Source organism: Microtus oregoni, unplaced genomic scaffold (assembly GCF_018167655.1).
Source record: "Microtus oregoni isolate MIOR12 unplaced genomic scaffold, Mior012 000056F_ref0000123, whole genome shotgun sequence".
In the NCBI taxonomy this organism is placed as follows: Eukaryota; Metazoa; Chordata; class Mammalia; order Rodentia; family Cricetidae; genus Microtus; species Microtus oregoni.
This window is the reverse complement of record NW_024543832.1, coordinates 10,434,006-10,455,100: the sequence shown is the minus strand read 5'-3', so window position 1 is coordinate 10,455,100 and position 21,095 is coordinate 10,434,006. Positions and strand designations below refer to the sequence as shown.

Genomic DNA, 21,095 nt, shown 5'->3' with positions numbered 1-21,095 from the left:
TGGTGGAAGTCCATTCACTGCCTCTGCAAGCAGTGCACATTACCCCATTTTCAGGCACACAGAGGGTCTATGTTGTCATTAAGCAAGTTTTAACACTTTTCTAATAAAACCCATTTAAATGCTCAGCCTTCTGAAAGAGCTGGAGGTCACGCTGGCAGCATGGCCCAGAAACCCAGCATTTCAAAATGATGTGACTTTTATTCTGCTATCACTGAATCAGGAAGACCTCTCTTATGAGAGCTGTGGCAACCCATCAGCAAACAAAGCCTATTCGGAACAAAAATGTGGCTAAACTTTGTTTTTTAGTGTCTAGAATTCCTTTCCAAGCCCTCTCAGGTTTTATGTGAATTTTAGTTGGCCACATTGGGTGCCAATTTGTTGTAAGGAGGCCATTTGTTTATTTCCCAGCTGCCCAAGAATCCCAAAATAACCACACAGAAACTATATTATTTAAATATAGTTCACTGTTTGGCCCATTAGCTCTAGTTTCTTATTTGCTAACTCTTACATCTTAATTTAACCCATCTCCTTTAATCTGTGTATCACCACAAGGTCATGGCCTACCAGCAAAGTTTCAGCACTTCTGTCTCCAGTGAAGGCTCCATGGCTTCTCTCTGACTCTGTCCATTTTTCTTCTAGCATTCAGTTTAGTTTTCTCTGCCTAGCTCTGCTATAGGCTCAAAGCAGTTCCTTTATTAACCAATGATAGTCACAACATTCAGAGGGAAATCTCGTATCATTTTTTCTTAATACTAAAAAGATCATTTATATATTTTGCTTTTTTAGTAATTAAAACAACAACAATAGAGCAGAATTTTATTTTAGTGTTAGGTAAATTTGTCTATGACTTATTGTGGTTTACTCTTCATGCCTTGGGTTTTCTTTGTGCCCTTGTTCATTTTTGAGATGAAGAATCCAATTCCACTCTATCCCTACTTAATAAAGTTTCCCAAAGAGAGCCAGGGTTACAACCTGTAGTATAATGGATCAAGAGCAAGACTATCAGTGTCAATCAATGGGGTGTATCATGTTTCATTTCCTGGGTCTGGCACTCTAGTTAAACTAAAGCTCTAGGTCATTGCTACCCCGCTAAATGTCAATAACTTCCAGGGGCAGCTTTAAATAAGAGCGTGGAACCTTGATAAGAGCAAGATCCCATCAAATCTGGGGTAGGACACCAAACACAAAGCAGAATACTTTTTAAAAAGGAACAATAATAATAATGGAAGATAATATGCTAGATCAAGAGTTAGAGTAGAAATAAAATTAGGATAAGTTTGGAAAGGTTGTGGGGACCCACCACATGAGGGGCCCTGAAAGTTCTAACAGAGATGCTGTCCCATGATCTACAACAGGGAGAGAATGTAATTTTCAAAGCACAAGGGCACAGTTTCGATGACCCAGAAGAAGTCTTTTGTGTTTAGTTTAGAAAAATGCTATTAAACTAATTAATGTCCTTTAGACATTATTAATTTAGACATGGTTCTGTCTCCCCTTGACAATGTGGATTTATTCCTGAAGGATTGTGAGAAAAACAACTGTGAACTCAGCCACAGTTCCAAGTGTGGAAGGATGGCTCTTCACAGTGTGCAATTAAGTGGCATTGAAAAGTTACACTCTCCCCATCCACCACCACCCCTGCTGTCCCAGTGTAGTGTCCCTGTGGTAACCAATCTAAGCAGAGGAGTGGAGCTTGATTTTATCAGAATATTGGAAATAGTGTTGAGACTGAAGGACTGTTGAATTTTCTCCCACCCCTCAGCTCAGCTTCTTTCTCATTCTGTAAGGATAGTTTACCCAACCTCTGACAACAGAGCACCCACAACCCACAGCAGCCACACAGTGGTGGTATACACCAGTACCCTACCACTTTCAGAGAATTTTATAAATTAAGTTGACTTTCTCTCTCTCTCTCTCTCTCTCTCTCTCTCTCTCTCACACACACACACACACACACACACACACACACACACATTAGTGTATTTTACTCTGCCTGACTTGGTGAACATTCCTCTTTGGGACAGGGAAATCAAGTCCTGTTAGTTATACATAATGCTGACTGGTATATAGATGACCAGGGAACGGGACCTAGTTATTGTCACGTTCTGAGATCTGCCTGCTGTGGAGAACTGTATGTTCTGCAGTTTGTGAACTCTCTGATGCAGTCTTCCTCTTTGCTTTCTAGAGTGTCTGAAAACCCTATCCAGCTCTCCGATGGCCAGTAACAACACCGCTAGCATAGCACAAGCCAGGAAACTGGTGGAGCAGCTGAAGATGGAAGCCAACATCGACAGGATAAAGGTGAGGGTGACATCGTCTGTAGCTCATCCAGCTTGACTAAGTTACAGACATTTATTTGATTTTCTATAGAAATGGGTAATATCAGAAAGAATAGGAGTGGGTGTAATAATCCTGGTGATACCCATCTTTCTAAAGTATCTCTACCTTCATGGGGGGTCCCAAGAGAATGGGCAAGCACTTGAGACTTCCACCCTCTAGTCACCTCTCCTGATCCAATTAGGATGCTTTTCTCATTCTGGGTTCTAACATTTTCTATCCCATTCAGTATCTAAGACTAAGTGACTGTTTTATAAGTTTATTCTGTTTTTTTTTTCATTCACCATTGAAAAAAAATTTCATCTTTATATCTTACTAATTTTTTTTTCTTCAAAGCACAAGAGTCCCACTTGAGGCCTAAGTAGATGGCTCAGTGGGTGAAGTACCTTCTGTGCAAGTGTGGAAACTTAAGTTTGGATCTCTAGCACTCGCAAAAACTCAAGTTTGGGGGCCTGCAAGATGGCTCAATGGTGAAGCCGCTTGCTCATTACCAAACTGGACAATCTAACTTCAATCTCCAGAACCCACTTAGTAAAAGAGAGAACTGACTGCTTCTGCCCTCTACAGGTGTACTGTAGTACACACACACACACACATACACATACACACACACACTGCACACCACACCACATACCACATCACACATACACACCACACCATACACATACACCATACTACATACCATAGCACGCCACACCCAAATACAATAAATACATACACCACACCCACATAACACCACACCATACCACACACACTCATACACACGGTCTGGGTGGGCGATGTAAATTAATGTAAAAAGAAAAAAGCCAAATGTGTTAGTGCACAGAAACAGGCAGATCTCAGGGACTTGCTAGCCTGACAGTTAATAGAAACAGTGAGCTCTAGGCTCCATGAGGGACCCTGTCTCAAAAAATAAGGTGGGGAGTGATAGCGGAAGTTTTCTGGCATTCACCCCTGGCCTCCACATGCAGAAAAGTTAAATGAATGTTAGTAATTTACTTTTTCGTTCATGTCCCAGACTTCATCAGCTTGTTGAGGTTGGCTTAGATGCAAGGTTTTTGTTCAAACCATTAGTTTGGCATATTTTAAATGTGAAGTTAACTCCACTGTCATTATGAGTAGATAGCTATTATAAGATGGATTATAGATAAAATTTGTCAATAATCAATTTTACTTTCTCAAAAGCATTTTAGGAAACAGAGCTCACAAACATATCCCACTGTACTCAAATAAAATAAAATAGAACATTATTCCAAATGCATTTTTAAAAATTTTTTGTATTTTTACTTTTTTTTTCTACACTTGAAAAAGTCTGGATTGTTCAGTGGATACATTGGGGTATGCCACAGAAAATAAAACATGGCTTAGGAGTCAAATCTAGTCCTTGCTATGTTTTTATAAATAAAGTATTATTGGCACACAAGTATACTCATTTGTTTATATTTTGTGTGTAGCTCCATTCACACTCCAGCCACAGAACTGATATCAGGGATCGCATAGCCCCTGAAACTCCAAATCATGGCCTTCTGTTCCTTTATGAAACAAGTTTGCTGGCTCCTGGTGTAGAGCAGTTGTTCTCAGCCCATGAGTATGTTTATATCACCCAAAGGACTCTATAAACAGACCAATTCCCAAAGCACACTAAAGGAAAGCCAATTAAATTAGGATCTCTTGGGTTTAAGAGTCAGACATCAGTATTTTATTATTATTCAGTTAATTCAAATATAATAGCCACAGTTAAGAACGACCTCCTCAGGGCAAAAGGTTTGAACTTTCTCACCACCATTTCCTCAGTTCTGGATCGTGAAGGGAGAGCTCATCCATCTTCACAAAGAATCTGGGCAAACATCCAGGACATGTCCCATCCCCTAGACACCTCCTTTGTAAACTCAGACTCCCGGTGGTGGGCGATGCTGTAATCAGATCCTGCTCTGTTTTCCATGGCGGTTATTCTTCTTTGCTTGTGAATGAGATAAGGGCTCCTTCCTGTGTGTTTTCTTCCTCTGCCGCCTTCTGCTTTCTCCTCCTTTGTTGCCTCTTCTTTTTTATCCCCCAACTGTTAGGAGAAGGGAGATGTCCCAGGGACTTTCCTTTCTCCTTTAAGGGGAATGCAAGCTCCACACATCCTCCTTCTGAGAAACAGTGATTTTGGCCTCTCTGTGAAACTCTGCTGGAGCTGGCATTTTCTGCCACTCCTCAGAATCCCCAGACACTGGTCTTGAGGGAAAGTGTGAGGTTCTGATGGGTGCTAAAGATGACCACAAGCGAGGGTGCTGAAATGCCCTCCTCAGCCATCTTCCTCTCCCACTGAAAACTTTATTATACCACAGTTCTGCATCCCTTGTACAGTGAATCCTAAACTCTTTAATGGAAACTACAGAATTCCCCTGTGCATGTCTTCAGCTTTATTTCCCGTTCTCTTGCCCACACTGGGCACATTAACTTCTGATTCCCTCGAAAAAAACCTCCAAGTTTTGACTGTCCTTCATCCACCCCTTCACCTCTTCACTTTAATGGAAAATAGAACGGATTCCCTAAGATTCAAACCAATCATTAGGTTTTTGATAAAGGTTTCCAGGACCCTCCTTGTGAGGTTGATATTTTTATCTGTCCATTTATCCATCTATTTGTCTAATAAATACTTTATTGAGATTTTCCATATTGCCAGTACTTACTAGGTTTTAGAGGTAGAAATGTACAAATACAGGTCTTAACCTTGACAATCTGTCTCATAGTGAGAGGTTACAAAAGATATGAACAAAGACCTACTATCAAAATAAACAAAAATATCCAGGAAGCATAATTACCAAAGGTGTCAAAGCCAACTCCTAATTGCCCTCTGAAGAGACACAAATAAATAGCTAGAGAGAGGGGGGGGAGGAAGAGAGAAAGAGCTCATGCAAGGGTAAATAATAATAAATATATAATAAATAAATAATAAATATAATAATAAACTATGCACCAAACCACCACCTCCCAGGCAATCGTCATAGTTCCATGTCTGAAATCTTCTTGCTGCCATCAGATCTTCTGTTGATGGAAATCCAGCAACTGCCTGTACTAGGGCATTTGTACTGCACCACACAGCCAGGCGGGCATGCTGGGGTGAAGTAACAGATTATTTTTAGTTTCCCTGCTGGGTAAAATTGTGACTATATTGACACAGTTGTCAGCTAGCTGGTTATCTGCTTTCAGGGGTCTTTCAAGGGCCCCAAGATTTCTAGCTTCTCCACCCTCTTCCAGTGCAGAGCCTGTGATGGTGGTGGAGGGGAGGGCTTTTTGGAGGATGCCAGGCTGATGATTTTCCAGGTACAGAAGTTACCTCATTATATGATAGCTTTATGCACATCTGAAAGAATCAGCTGTGGCTAAGGTGGCATCAGTAGGACCCTTAATAAGAGGTGATAGAGTACAGCTGCCTGGAGCTTCTAAAGGTCTCATATAAGCAAGAGGTACCTTATCCCTCAGGTGGTCTCTAGAGAGACCCAGCCTGCTCTATTGGACCTGAATAACACTTTTTGTTTTGAAAGTTTGTATCACATCTCCTAGGAGATTCAGACTAATAAACCCCTTATCTGTTCGTAAGCCCCAGGCATATAATAATGACACTTACAACCTTCCTCTCTTTGTTAGCATTTACTTCAAGGATAGGGAATGAAAGCAAGGGAGTCAGCATGGAAGAGTAGTGGGGGCTATGGAGTGGCATGTGAATTTCTAAAGCAGGATATATACGAACACTAACAGTAGAGTAAGGAGTTCAGGGAGGACAGACAGAAGTGGAGGACAGCAGGGTTTCAGGAACTATCTGATTATCACCATATTAGAACTCTTTGGGTATCAAATAGAAACTGAAGCTGTCTAGCTTAAGCAGAAAGTGAGGATTAATTATAGAAGATAGAAGGTGTCTCAGAATACATGGACAGAGAAGCGGTGGGGTCAGCAGTTGAAGGGACAACTGGAAGCCACTGGGAACCACGAGTGCTCCATAATCAGCCATTTGGGACTCCTGCGAAGAGTGGATTCTTGGATGATTGGTGCATATGACAGACCCGAGATGGCCACCCGCTGTCCCCAGGGTAGCAGATATTGGCTGCGTCTTTTCAGTTTTGCATCCATAATCTGGCATTCCTGTTTAGCAAGACGCAGACACCTCTAGCTTCACTTTCCTGCTATCAAAATCACACCACAGTGTGAAATCAGGGTTCCTAGGAATTAACCCACCTGTACGGATAAGAAAATGGCCAGGGACTGTTGTAAGTTATATTATTTGACAGAGTCAACTCTTACCATTATAAAAATAATCTAGAGGTAAGAGGGGAAAAAAATCCAAGGCCAGGAGTATGAAGGAAATCGTCGTTTCTTACCTGATAAGTCTCATAAACTGATCTCACATAAAGATTTCAAACCTATTCATTTTTCCCAGTTATTTCCAGTGTTCCTTTCAACCAATGCTCCTTACTGCTTTAACAGTGTGTTGTGTAATTCCTGGTTATTCTGGGTTCCTCCCTGGGACACCACACCCCAAACCCCTCTTTTCTGTGCAAATCATATGCTTTCACTAAGTATCAGCTCAAATCCCCACCCAATCATGAATCTTTTTCTATTTCTACCAAATTTGCTACTTTAACTTTTATTAACTAAACTATTCCAGACAGACTGCATGTTCTTAAAGGTGAAGGCAGTGCTTGTGTTCTCCATGGTTCTTTGATGACTCTAGTGTGAACATAATTAGATAAATAAAATTGCATTGATTAAAGAGAATTCAAATGCTGTATAAAAGGGGGTAGGATGGGTGGTTTTAAAGTCAAATTGTTGTGTACCATAGTGTGGTTGTAAGTAAACTCCATTTGCAGCGCACCTTTTGAAACAATTCAAAAATAAACAGGTAGGCTAATTTTAACGATTGAAAAAATACATAAATTAGTGAGCCAAGTCTAGGCATTTCTAATAACTAGATCATCTCTCTGATAATAGACTCATAGTGCATAGGAACTGAACTTCAGAGAGCACTGTACTGAGAGACAAAATAGTTTACACCAGGACAAGGTCTGGTGGTGTGCACCTGTAATCCCACTTGAGAGCCCAAGACAGGATGATTGCTGCAAGTTCAAGTACAGCCTGAACTGCATAGCAAGTTCAAGTACAGCCGGAACTGCATAGCAGGTTCAAGTACAGCCTGAACTGCATAGCAAGTTCAAGTACAGCCTGAACTGCATAGCAAGACTCTGAAGAGAGAGATTGGGAGAGGGGGCATAGCCTAGGTTTGGGGCTTTGCAAATATTTTTCCAACATTTAAGTTGAAAGCTTTAATATTCCTTTCTCAAAGCAATATGTTTAATTTTATTAGAAAGAATATGCTATAGTCCTCTTTATAGGACAATTGAGAACATCTCTACGGATGATAAAATCAATAAAGCATACAAAGAACTTACAGATCTTCAAGTATGGTCATTGCAGTTTCTGGAAACGAAGCAAATCTTTCCAATTAAATTCTGTTCTGTATTGATATAAGTGTGCAACTTCAGTTTCTTGAGGGCTGGTACAATTTTTAACAACTGAGGACTATTTTTCCATCAGAAAGTATATACTTAGCCTTATGCATTGTACATAGCCACCAGGAAAACATTATACCCTAACATTCCAAATTTAGCCAGGCCGTGGTGGTACACACCTTTAATCCTAGCACTCAGGAGGCAGAGGTAGGTAGATCTCTGTGAGTTTGAAGCCAGCCTAATCTACAAGAGTTAGTAGCTAGTTCCAGGACAGGCTTCAAAGCTACAGAGAAACCTGGTCTCAAAAAAAAAAATAACACAAAACAAAAACAACAACAACAAAACAGAAAAGAAAAAGAAAAAAACTCAAAGTCTTCCCAAACTTCTTAAGCACCAAGACACTGCTACCAGAGGAAAGCTCCACACTTACCTCATTTGACAAGTCGTAGTAAAATCATAAGCTTTCCAAAAATACTATATAGCATTACCTTCAGGTTATATGCATGAGGCATTTGAAATATAAATGAATTTTGTGTTTTGATATGTCAGCCATAACACATCTCATCATATATATGCATGATATATGATATATATAGTTCCATTTTTATTTAAAAATTTTTAAAATACAAGCATTTGAGATCCTCATTTGTACTATAAAACCTTAGAAGTTTCAAATCCCTGGGAAATTAATTTTTTAAAATAGCCAAGCCTGATGGAGTAAGCTTGTAACACCAGCTGCACCAGAGACTGATATAGCCCAGATGACTGCATTAATGCAGGCGAGCCAAAGAGGAAGTGACTTCGTGACTCATACCCTTCAACACAAGGCCACTTCCCACAGGCAGAGGCAATGGCGGCCTCTCAGGGGTTTGTTTCTTTGCCTGATAGCTTGCATGCATTCTGTGACATGGATTTGAGAAGGGAACTCAACTTTGTAATGTAATGTAGATGGAACTGTATCTTTTCATTCCATTTAATTTTGGCGGGAGGTCTGGTTTTTATTTCAAAAGAAAGCTGCCTCTTCTGCAACTTCTCAGAGACATCAAGTTCTTTATTATTTCAGAGCTTACAGTCATAGTCTGATGGCTTTTATTGGGGCTGTCCAGAGTTCCCCTCTCCTGGCTCCTTGGTTTGAATTTAGTGAGGTTACACATAACTGGAGTTCAACAACTGTCAGTCTTGGAAGACAAATGCTGCTGTCCTAAGTAATCTCCTGGGCTAGAGACATCACATCTCAGTGATGGACAAGTCACAGGTACAGTGCCGAGGGCTTTTATTTTCCTACCATTTGGAATAAGTTAAGGAATGGGCCATCTAAATACTGAAAATTACCCCAATAATACCTTCTTTAGCAAAGGGTCTGACTGAAAATCTTGTTTTGCACTTAGCTGTCCTGTGTAACACAGTTGCTTTCATGACCTTGACACATTTTAAGATTGTGGGCCATTTATTTTATGCAAGGTCACTCAGTTTGGGCTTGTCTGACTTTTCTTTCCTTTCACCACGTGGGCCTTGGGGATCAAACTCAGGAGGCTTGGCCACAAGGACATTTAACCACTGAGCCATTTTGCTGTCCCCCTTATCTGCTATTTCTCTCTGAATAAATTCCAGTTAGACAACTTGACCATATGAAGTGTTTTTCTGTTGTGCCTCCTCCCTCAGGCAGGACTTGATTTTGAGTTATCAGTTACTGGTAATGTTAACTTTGATTATTGACTAAGATGTTGTCTTCAAGGTTTCTCTATGAAAAGCAGTTCTTTTTCCCTTTGCAGGTCTTCAGTACTTGGGAACTTGAGTAGCTCTAGATTATGTAATTCTCTTATTCCTCAAAAACATTCCGTTTTTAAGTGTATTTAATTACATTGCTATGGGCTCATGGTATCCCCTTTTAATCATTGGTTGATAATCTTTGTTTAATTTCTCATTATTTTATTTTATATGGCACTCTGGGAGGGCAGAAGAGGGCACCAGACCCCCTGCTAGCAGCCGCGTAAATGCTGGAGATTGAACCCCATTCAGCTAGAAAAGCAGTCATGCTTTTAACCACACAAATCATTACTTCAACCCCTGTAGTCTATTATTTTTTATGTTAAATTTTCATGGGTTAAGAGCTAGTTACTGGGTCCTTTTGGTATGAGTCACTCATTTCTTGAGCACTTGCCTAGTCCTTGCCCAGACTTGCAGTCATCCTTTCCTCCAGTGCGCCCTAACTTGTTTGAGAACAGCTTTTAAAAACAAAGATCTAGATATGCAGCATGCTCATTGCTCCAGGTCCTCTCCCTGGATGGAGCTAGAAAATGCACATGCATGTTCACATATAGACACACAACACATAAGCATTCACGTACACTTAATACCTGTTTTTCCTTTGTCTGTATGTATGTGTATATATAACCATGTATTTATACCCAAACCACCAAGTCCTATTCTATACCTTAAAGAAGCAGTATCATTTTTTGATTTCTACAATTTTAGCCCCCTTTACTGGAAATGAGACAACACCTTGCCTCAACCTTGTCTGCCTCCTCTCCTGCAGAGAACCAAGTTTCCACTCTGCACCTCCCCTTCGCCACAGAAGATGCCTTGCACATCCTTCATGTCTCTTTTGGTCATGTTTTCATTTTTTCTGTGTTCTTGATCATATAGAGAATATTTAAATAGCTTTGTTGGCCCATCCCTATCTACCCATTTCATGGACCATGTCCGTCTTATGTCTATCTCACCACTACAGTGAAACTCTCCTGCTTCTTTGCAATTGGCAATATTTTATAGAAACTAGACACTGTGAAGCTGATCTTGTAGCGTACTGTTACTTTTAATATTCCTTTAAATCTTTGAGTTTTAATGTGGGGTGCAGTTAAGTTGATCAGAAACATTACATCTATTTGGACTTACTTTAACACTTTGATAGAATGAAATATCTGTTGACTAAGGTTACGTCTGAGAATTCTTTCAGTAATTGCTTGAGCCTCTTTTATGTGTCAGCACTGAAGATACAGCAATGCATAAGACAGATAGTTACTGCCTTCATACCAAAGAGTACTTGCAGAGTAAGAAAATACTAATAAACAAGCTCAGAAGGATGACCATACTGGGAGGGGTGTGGCATCCGTGAATGAGAAGATTCACACTTGGACAGAAAAGGGTAAAGAAAGTCAGTTTGGACAAAGTGATCAATGAGTGCCCTGTCAGGAACTGGGTTTCCATTGATTACTGGCAGAAAAAGAAAAAAGAAAATAAACATAAAGCAGACCGCAGAGGATGTGAAGAAAGACGATGTCTCAGAATCAGATACGCAAAACTATGAAGCAGAAAGGACTGCAGAGTTTTCAAAATTAAAAGGGGGAAGTAGGGAGTTATGAAACTAGAGAGGACAGAGTTCCAAACTTTCTGGATCCACAAGCTACTATATGATGTTTTTGTTTCTACAAAGTGTAGTAGGGAACAACTGACGATTTCAAATGGGAAGCTACATAAGGCAATCTGAATGTTTGAACTGTCTTTACATACACCGTATGATGAGAACATTTGTGACAGCTTCCTAAACATTTTGGTATCCTTGACCTAACTAGTTGTTGCTGAAGTTTATGGTCCCCTTCTCAGAGTGATGCTTTTAAACTACAAAGGAAACTAATTATGTTGAAATACAGTGTAACAGAATGTTTTTCTAAAATATTTTAGATAATAGCATACCTTAAAAAATATTTTCAAAACATATATAATATATAATATGGTTATAGATATATTCCTTTATTATATAGTCTAATGCCATGTCTATAACCATAAAGTGGATAAATATAAATACCGTGTTGAGATATAAAGATGACTGTAATATGATTGAAAATATCTGATTCCATTAACTGACTGGCTTGCCTGCACAGCTCATGCTAGTATCCCTGTTTATAAAGAAAGGAGATGATAAATTTCCATTTGACATTAGAAAAAATAAAGGAATAGTTTTAATCATCAAAGTTCATAAGATACTCTTTAAATTTTATCCTCAGGCCCATTGGGGAATCCAATTAAAGACTTTTTATACAACCAGTTATTTCAGTTGTCACAGAGATGTTGCTTTAATCTATGGAGATGATAGCAAGGCATCTAAATGTAGGATATTTTTGGAGTATGAATCAACAGGACAGAAAAGGTAGAAACTGTTCTAAAGTTCTGAGAAAAGTTTTCATGGAATACTGGGCCTATCAATATAAAAATAATTCACGTGCCAAGTGTTAGAAGGAATAAGCCCAAAGCATAAAATCTAGGCAGATTGTCGCATAATTTACACTAAGGTAAGGAACACATGTGGCAGTCTAAGTAGACTTTAAATCAAGAACATGAACACTCACAATTGGCTGTTCCTGAGCTGAGACCTAAGCCAAGCACTTGCTTAGTGAAGCCTAGAATTCACACACGTTGAGGACAGTGCTTGATATGATGGCACACATCCGTAATCCTAGTGTCTAAGGGACTGAGACAGGAGGATCCCGAGTTGTATACCGGCCCGAACTACATAGCAAGGGCCAAGGCAGGATAGTAAGATTCTGTCTGCCCCCCTCAAAAAAAAAAAAGCTAGAAAAACAGGAACAAAATCCCAGAAAGAACAAAGCATGAGGAAATTAAAAGCCTACAGATACACAGTACTGCCCTACAGATACACGGTACTGCCGTACAGATACACGGTACTGCTCTACAGATACACGGTACTGCTCTACAGATACACGGTACTGCTCTACAGATACACGGTACTGCTCTACAGATACACGGTACTGCCGTACAGATACACGGTACTGCTCTACAGATACACGGTACTGCTCTACAGATACACGGTACTGCTCTACAGATACACGGTACTGCCCTACAGATACACGGTACTGCCATACAGATACACGGTACTGCTCTACAGATACACGGTACTGCCCTACAGATACACGGTACTGCCGTACAGATACACGGTACTGCTCTACAGATACACGGTACTGCCCTACAGATACACGGTACTGCCGTACAGATACACGGTACTGCTCTACAGATACACGGTACTGCTCTACAGATACACGGTACTGCTCTACAGATACACGGTACTGCCCTACAGATACACGGTACTGCCGTACAGATACACGGTACTGCTCTACAGATACACGGTACTGCTCTACAGGTACACGGTACTGCCCTAAAGATACACGGTACTGCTCTACAGATACACGGTACTGCCCTACAGAATCACCGTACTGCACTACAGATACACGGTACTGCCCTACAGATACACGGTACTGCCCTAAAGATGCATGGTACTGCCCTACAGATACACGGTACTGCCCTACAGAATCACGGTACTGCTCTACAGATATATGGTACTGCTCTACAGACTATGTACGACACAATCTACAGATTGATATAACATGGTTTACACGGTTTTGGCACATAGCAAAGGTCGAGATATCAGCAATTATTAATTATTATTATTAGTTATTAATAATATTTTGATGTGTTGGATTATCATCCACAGGAGACTGCAATCTAGTTGAGGAAACAAAATATATTTGAAAAGGAAATCATTCAGAATAATTTGTTCAAATATAAACTATGAGCATCTCCATGTTATTAATTTTTCCCACTCTAATATCTTCTGGGTCATAAAAAGCATGTTGGGGACTAAAGTGGTGACTTGGAGGCTAAGAGCACTGGCTGCTCTTTTAGAAGACCTGGGTTTGTGTTTGGTCCCTACCATTCACATGGCAGCTCACAACAGTTTGTTACTCCAGTCCCAGGGGATCAAATGCCCTCTTCTGACCTCTTGGAGCAATGTACACACAGGATACACAAACTTGCATGCAGCACTCATACATGAAATAAAAATAAAATCTTAAAAAAGTTTCTGCTTCAGAAACTTCATGCCACATGTTTGTATGTGAGCATCGTGGGTGAGTAGGTGTGGATGGCACCAGATCTCTTCCTCAGAAATGTGATTTCAGTATTGCTGTTTTACAGTCTCTGCTACTTAGCAGTTAAGCTCCTGTTTAGTGAATATTGCTCAAATAAGTAAAAGTCATGATGAAAAAATGGCTGCCATTCCTACTCTAAGTCTGACATTTTCCCCTGTTTCGGGGAGCTGAGCCTAGAAAGTGAATTCCCTTTCATTTTACTATTATCAAGTTAGGTAAAGGTGTGTGAAGAATTAGTTTCCCCCTTTGGAACTAGCCAGGGATTTGAGTGCTTTGCACGCAGATGGGACACCTTAGTGGAATTGGTGGAATTAAATTTACCTTCCCAAGTAACAAAAAATGTGCAACAACCACAAAGAAAAGCACCACTGGCAACTTCTCACCTTCTCCAGAAGCAGGGCAGCACCTCTGCAGGAGACCACAGTGATACTGTGATGTATATATTCTGTGCTACATTGTATCACTGTGTCTGTGTATACTTGAAACTATGCCTCCTTGGTAGTACCAGTATGGCTTTGGCATTCCTAGCAGAATTCCAAAAAGCAGGGGAATAGCTATAGATATGTATATACACATATATATGAATATATATTCTATAAGATATATGTAATCCACAGATATATAGTAACAATCCTGTGGGAAAAGCTTCCTGTACATGAGGTCTTGGATGTCTTTTCTGGGTTATCTCACTTGTATAATTCTTGCCACCAGGTACAGCAACTAAAGTATAAGGATGCAGAAGTAGGATAACAGAGTTGGCACTTGCAGGACCCTGATGTTAAGTGACCCTTTCCTTTGAGGCTCCTTTTACCCTAGATTCTCACCTCCTGGCAACAGTCCTGTCAGCTCAATTCCACTGATCCCTTGTGTGCAGATCAGGAGTTTATGCAGGTGGAGTGTCTCCCTTCACTTTCAGTCTTTGGCCTTCCATCCGGATGAACCCAAAGGTGGCGGACCACAAAGCTGAGACTTGAGCAACCGCACCGGGAGTGTTTGGGTCCATGCCTGTCTGTCCTTTCAAGTTTCTGCCTTCCCTTGTAGGTGTCCAAGGCAGCTGCAGACTTGATGGCCTACTGTGAGGCACACGCCAAGGAAGACCCACTGCTGACCCCAGTCCCGGCCTCAGAAAACCCCTTTCGGGAGAAGAAGTTCTTCTGCGCTATCCTTTAAGTCTCTGAGAGGAAGATGAAGACCACCGGGGCTCCAGGGACATTGATGTAGAGTTTCTAGCAAAGTGGGCGCCTTACTGGTCTGCAGCATTTAAAGAGAGGAAGGAGAACCATACTGGACACTCCAGGCTGTGCATGTCTAAAGAATTGTCCCCTTGTGAGAATGGAAGCCAACTCCACATTCCCAACTTTAGAGATCTGACCCTGCAGACCTGTCTGGAGGAGGGCAATGTATAAAAACAAAATTGATGTCACTTCTTTCCTGCTATCCCTTTAAGATCTTACATTTCTGCTTCATATTTAAAAACAAAATAAACATTAAAGCCAGTGTCTTGAGCTGAGATATGACTGACCTTCTGGGAATGAGAATTGTTTTTAAATGCCCTCTGATAAACTGCTGTCTCATGTAGCCACAGTTCTACTTAATGGCATCCATGTTTAGTCCTTTGTGCCTTGTTCTTTTCCTTCCCTTTCTCTTTCTCTACCCCTCCCGATTACAATACTGTGGAGATAAGTCTGGGTTTATGTGTTAAACTGAACTCTAAGGATAAGTGAATAGCTGTGATGTTTAGAAAGATGTTCCCCATAGTCTGTCTCCACGAGAATAATAATAATAAAAAGAATGCACACACACACACACACACACACACACACACACACACACACACAATATGCCGGCTGTCTGTGTTCTCTTACCACAGTTCCTAATATTTGTATATAATAGTTTTGGTTCTGCAAGTAAATGTAAATCATGTGTTGTGACTGGTGCTTTCATATCTTTGTGATAGTTTTTGAGTAATACTGCATGAAAATGTTCCCATGTTGCATCCATTCAGAAGTTTTGTTGTTCAGATGGAAAGCTAAGAAGAGAGGTGAGAGAGAGAAAAAGATGCCAGAGAGGGGAAAAGTTCTCTGTGTTTGAAAATTGAGATCACTTCAGCGCCTTAGCCATGCCTGAAATACCTCCTAGTGAACTGTGGTACAAGCACCTCACATCAGATTTACCCCAATCCACAGCATTTAGGTTTACCCAGGATCCAGGACAGTGCAGTAAACCCACACTGAATGTCGGACAGGGATCCACCATGACCTAGGAAGTCATTGTCAGAATATCAGCAAGTTCCCACTCTCCAGGAACCGTGGAAATCATATGTAAAAGAATATTTTCCATGTTGATAACTAGAAAACTATGGCCCTCTTTAACTCATACATCAGAAGAAATAAACTCTCAGCTTCAAAGAAGGCGCACCCCCAGAATACCAGCTGTTTGAGAGACAAAGCACCCCAAGCACACTTTGAGTAACCCCACAGCTGGTCCTTCTTCCCACTGTCATGGTCCTCATTTTTCACTTCCCCAAAATGTCAGAGCAATCAGTGCTTTGTTCTCTGCCCTGTTTGTCAGAGCCTCTGTGCCCTATTTACAGCTTCCTCTGGCTAGCATTCTCTCTTCCCACAAAAAAACATTGGATCTTTTCTCCCCTCCTCTCCCCTCTCCTTTCCTTTTCTTTTTCTTTTTTTTCCATTGTACTTGTAGCCCCAGCAGCAATGGAAGGCCCTGGAAGCCTTTGTATGCTTTCTGCATTCTTTCCAGTCTCCTGTACATCTTGTTTGCTTTCAAATCCTAAAAGACCACCAAATCCAAGTTAACTTACTTTCTCTTCTTGTCATTCTCTCCCTCATTTTTTAAAAAGTGTTTGTTGTGTGTTGGGGGAGGGGTATTTTGTGAGAAGAGTAAGATGAAAGGAGCCATTTTGAAATAGATTTGGTAAATATTTTTCTTAACTCTTTTATGGGTCTTCAGATAAAGGAATAAATATGTCCAATTAAAATTGATACCTGAGGTGGGAAGAAGAGGATATCAGAACATTTATCAATGCATGAATGCAATTTCCATGAATTCTCTCTGGTCAGATCTTGGGGGTTTGTTATAGTTGGTGGGATGCTCATGGAGATTTAGTGGTTGAAAAAAAAAATCTATCAGTCTTTACAGAACTACACCATGTGCAACTGAGAATACTGTGGAATCAGCTGAAAGTGTCCCACATTTAAAGTGAACTGAAAGATGTGTTCGTGTGTTAACTAGGGGTACTCCTTGCTGGTGAGAGGGCATCACTAGGATTCTGGTCTTCTGTGCAAATTTAGACCTTTGCAGCTATTAAAGTATAATCACAGTCTTCACAGCACACCTTGCACAGGTCTAGCAATTAAAAGTTAAGGAATTATGAATTTTTTGTGAGCATGCCTACAGAACGAGAAGGCAGAACATGCATTCCCCTTCTGAAAGGAAGTTTCAGGAAACTATCTTGTCTCTTTCACAATTTCATATCCTTCAGTATAGAGCTATAATCAAAATCAGTTTTGACTTATTAATGTTTGTATTTATTGAAGAGGAAAAGTTTTCACTTACTTGGGTCTCCAAAGAGCTTAATTCTTTTGAATGTCAACCATGGTTTTCATCAGCATAATTTTATCTTAAGATAACTAATAGAAAACCAACTTGGTTATTTAAGAGCCTCATTTCTATATGCATAGTAGTTAAGATCTGCCATGGAATTATGAAATAATAAATGTCATACTTATAATGCAATGTCCATTAAAATACTTAAACCATTTTCAACACCAACTCCAATTTAAAATGTTTTTCAGTTTGAAAGCAAGTAAGAAAAAATTTAAATCATCGGATTTAAAGAAAAAATAAGTGTCATACTTTCCCTCATATGCTTATTCACATAATGAATTTTGAGAAAATCAAGCCAATGGGCTTTAGGAGATTTTTATACCTTTTCTTTTTCCTTAGCGCTTTGCTTCTTACTGCTCCTGGAAATGATGGATATTATGTGTAAAATACTGACTCATAGCCCAACAATTGTTAGCGATCTCCATACTTTTCCTGTATAGGATCTCTGGAAAATACCTTTAAAGAAAAGGGAACAGGAACATGGCGGGGGGTTGTTGTGTTTGGGTTGGTTTTTTCTGTTTGTTTTTCTTCAAGACAGGGTCTCACTATGTAGCCCTGACTGCTCTGAAACTTGCTCTGTAGACCAGGCTGGCCTCGAACTCAGAGATCACCTGCCTCTGACTCTTGAGCACTGGGATTAAAGGTGGGAGTCTTCATGCCCGGCTTAGAATGTTAAAGCAGGAGAACCTGAATGTGGTGTGCACATCTCTACCCCACATGAACCATGTATTTGTTTTAATAAATGGAATTTTCAGATTCATTTCCTATGGGGTCATTTTCATTGCAAAGATCTATGGACCACTTCCCATGTCAGTACTGACCTGGGGAAGCAGGGATGGGGAAACAGAGATCCATGGTTTTCTTTAGGAGTCTGTTCATAGCAGGTTTTAAAAAGAGAAAATACAGCTTATCTGAAGCTCTGTCTGAAAACTTCTCCCTTGGTCCCTGTGCCTCATGTACAACCACTGGGAACAAAGAAACAAGGGAGGGAGAGTGCTCAGGACTCTGAAGGCTGGGAAACACAGAGACAGAGACTCTTGTTGTGTAGATATTTTAACCTGCTGTAACTACACCCCAGTAGTACCACCCTGCTCTCACTGTATGTGGAGTGTGTTATTATCTGTCTGTGATTTTAAAACTGTATTGGAGAAGACAGAACCTTTGAATTCTAGATTCAGCAGTCTCCTCAAAGACCTTTCTCAGTCAACAAAGACTTTCTGTCAGTGCTGGATTTGAACTTAAGGTTGCATAAATGCTGGGAAAGCATTCTACCATTGAGCTATATGTTCAGCTCTTTTTCTACTTAAAAAAAATCCACCAGGATCTTGCTGTATTGCTCAGATTGGCCTTGAACTCATCCCGTATCCCATTCACACATGCAATCCTCCTGTCTCAACCCTACCTCCCCCAATAACTGGGGTTGTAGGTCTATCCCACCAGACCCCCTCTAAGAAAGCCTTCTTACTATCCCTCAGATTGTGCCAGTAGTAGCTACTGCTAGTGAAGAAAGAAGCACTGGATTCTGAGGTCTTGTACTAGCAACAGAAGCAGCTACAACCCAGAGGAACCACATGGTGGAGTTGGTGCATGACTGTTCAAAGTCCATCACTGTTTCTCAAATGTTGCCTGCCTGCCTCAGATGTATTTTAAAAAGAAAATCCCACCCTGCACCCCCCCCACACCATCATATTCTCTGATGGTGACTTAACAACATGCATTCTTTTGCATGCTACCTACCGAGTTTTATTCTCTAAGTATCCAGCAATGCTTGCTTTCCCATTAATGCTGAAGAAAGGCACAGATCACAAGCATTGCAGAAGTGAGCACAGAACAGCAGGTAAAGTTCCAGGCAGTTCCTGGTCTGAGCCCTTGCCAGGAGGATGGGGGAGGGAGGGAGGTTTTGGCTCTGTTCCTGTTTCATTCAGTCCCTCTGGGAGGATCCCCTCCAGCACTCCTTCTTTAATAAGCCAGTCACATTTTAGACAGTGCTCACAACGACAGAGGGAATTAGAGCTGGGTCAGCTCCAACCCACAAATTGCAAATAATTTGCCAAGGGAAATCCCTTTCCCTTCGGTTCTGCCCCAAATCTACATTTTCTTCTATTTAGAATCAGGAAAGTTAAACAGAATTGATTTCAATGAAAGGGTCATTGGGTTCCCAACCTTTCTTTCCCCAGTGAGAACTCCCACGGTAGCTGGTAAGTTGCAGCCCTAAGCTAAGTTACAGGTTGACGGTAACTGGTGACCTCGAGCACATTTGGAACTCACTGTGAGTCCATTGCACTGAGGAGTCAGAATGAGGCCCCAGCTTCCCATGTGATCTCCAAGTTATAAAACTGAGGGAAGACTACTGAATTTGTTTGTCTTACAAAGCAGCCAAAGAGCCTTGTGTGGTGGTACACACCTTTCATCCCAGTGTTCGGTAGGCAGAGGTAGGGTAATCTCCGAGTTCAAGACCAGCCTGGTCACAGAATGAATTCCAGGACAGTCAGAGCTATGCAGAGAAACCCAGTCTCAAAAAGCCAAAAACAAACAAGAAAACAAAACAAAGTGGCGAAACCAAATGAAACAAAGCAGAGGAAAAGGCATCATGAAGGAGGGAGTGATGAAGGATGGTGGCCCTTACTTGCTGGCAACCCTCAACAATGCCTCAACTCCTGAAAACACTTTCCTCTCCAGCCACGCCCCTGGCTCAAACCCTAGTGTCTGAGTTTAGCCACACCCACTGCTACGATTACTCTCACAGCCCCCCACTCTCAGCAGTGGAACCAAAGAGGTCTGTAATAATCAGGCTCCCTCGGTTGCAGGAGGCAAGACCACTTTTTTCCTTTGATTTTTCAAGACAGGGTTTCTCTGTTTAGTCCCTGCTATCCTGGAACTCAACTTTGCAGACCAATTTGGCCTCAAACTCAGAGATCTGCCTGCATCTGCCTCTGAGTGCTGGAATTAAAGGCACATGTCACCACTGCCTGGTCAGGCAAGATCTTTTTTAAAAAAATAATTTATTTTTATTTTATGTTCATTGGTGTTTGTCTGCATATATGTCTGTGTGAGGGTGTGTCAAAGCCCTGGAACTGGAGTTAAGACAGTTGTGAGCTGCCATGTGGGTGCTGGGAATTGAACCAGGGTCCTCTGGGAGAGCAGTCAGTGCTCTCAACCTGATTGAATGAGAGGCAAGATCTTAACTGCCTAAGCGGGTCCGTTGTTCGCTCAGCTGGATCCCAGTGCTAAGTTGAGTTTTTCACGTGCCCCTGTCCTCTGTGTTTCCCTCTGGAGCATCGTGATACTGTCAGCTCCGACCAGACCAGCAACTGCAGGAAAAAGACAATGACAGTCCCAGAAAAAGTGCCCTGCCATGTCCCTGGACAATGACCTCACAATATAGACTGCGGGAAGATTCAGTGTGGCCATGAGGGCGGAACAGGGATTCCGAGGAAACTGAACTCCTTGCCAGACTGGTATCGCCAAACTCAGAATCCCATGGTGCTCTGCTTCGAGGTCCTCGTGTCAGGCACAGGCTCTAGGGCACCAGGCCCTGCTTCTTCAGTCTTTCTATCTCACCAGGCCTCTCTTTCACTGCCCTGTGACTCTCTATTTCCTCAACCCCTTTGCTTATGGGCTTACCCCCTTCTGGACTGCCATGTGGCAGGAAACAATAACGGATACAAAGCACACCTCCTAAGCCAGGCAATAGTGG

The 21,095-nt window shown here is 41.2% G+C and overlaps 1 protein-coding gene across 3 annotated transcripts in view; it reads left to right on the top strand.

Annotated features, from left to right (window-relative positions):
* Window positions 1-18,158, top strand: part of Gng2 (G protein subunit gamma 2) — a 102,151-nt gene extending 83,993 nt beyond the window's left edge. For all 3 annotated transcript variants that reach the window (XM_041638990.1, XM_041638993.1, XM_041638991.1), the window contains 2 exons: window positions 2,186-2,301; window positions 14,813-18,158. In XM_041638990.1, coding sequence (XP_041494924.1) covers window positions 2,215-2,301; window positions 14,813-14,941 — 216 coding nt within the window. In that variant the 5' untranslated portion in view covers window positions 2,186-2,214 and the 3' untranslated portion in view covers window positions 14,942-18,158. The remainder of the gene's footprint in view (window positions 1-2,185; window positions 2,302-14,812) is intronic.
* The last annotated feature ends 2,937 nt before the right edge of the window (window positions 18,159-21,095 follow it).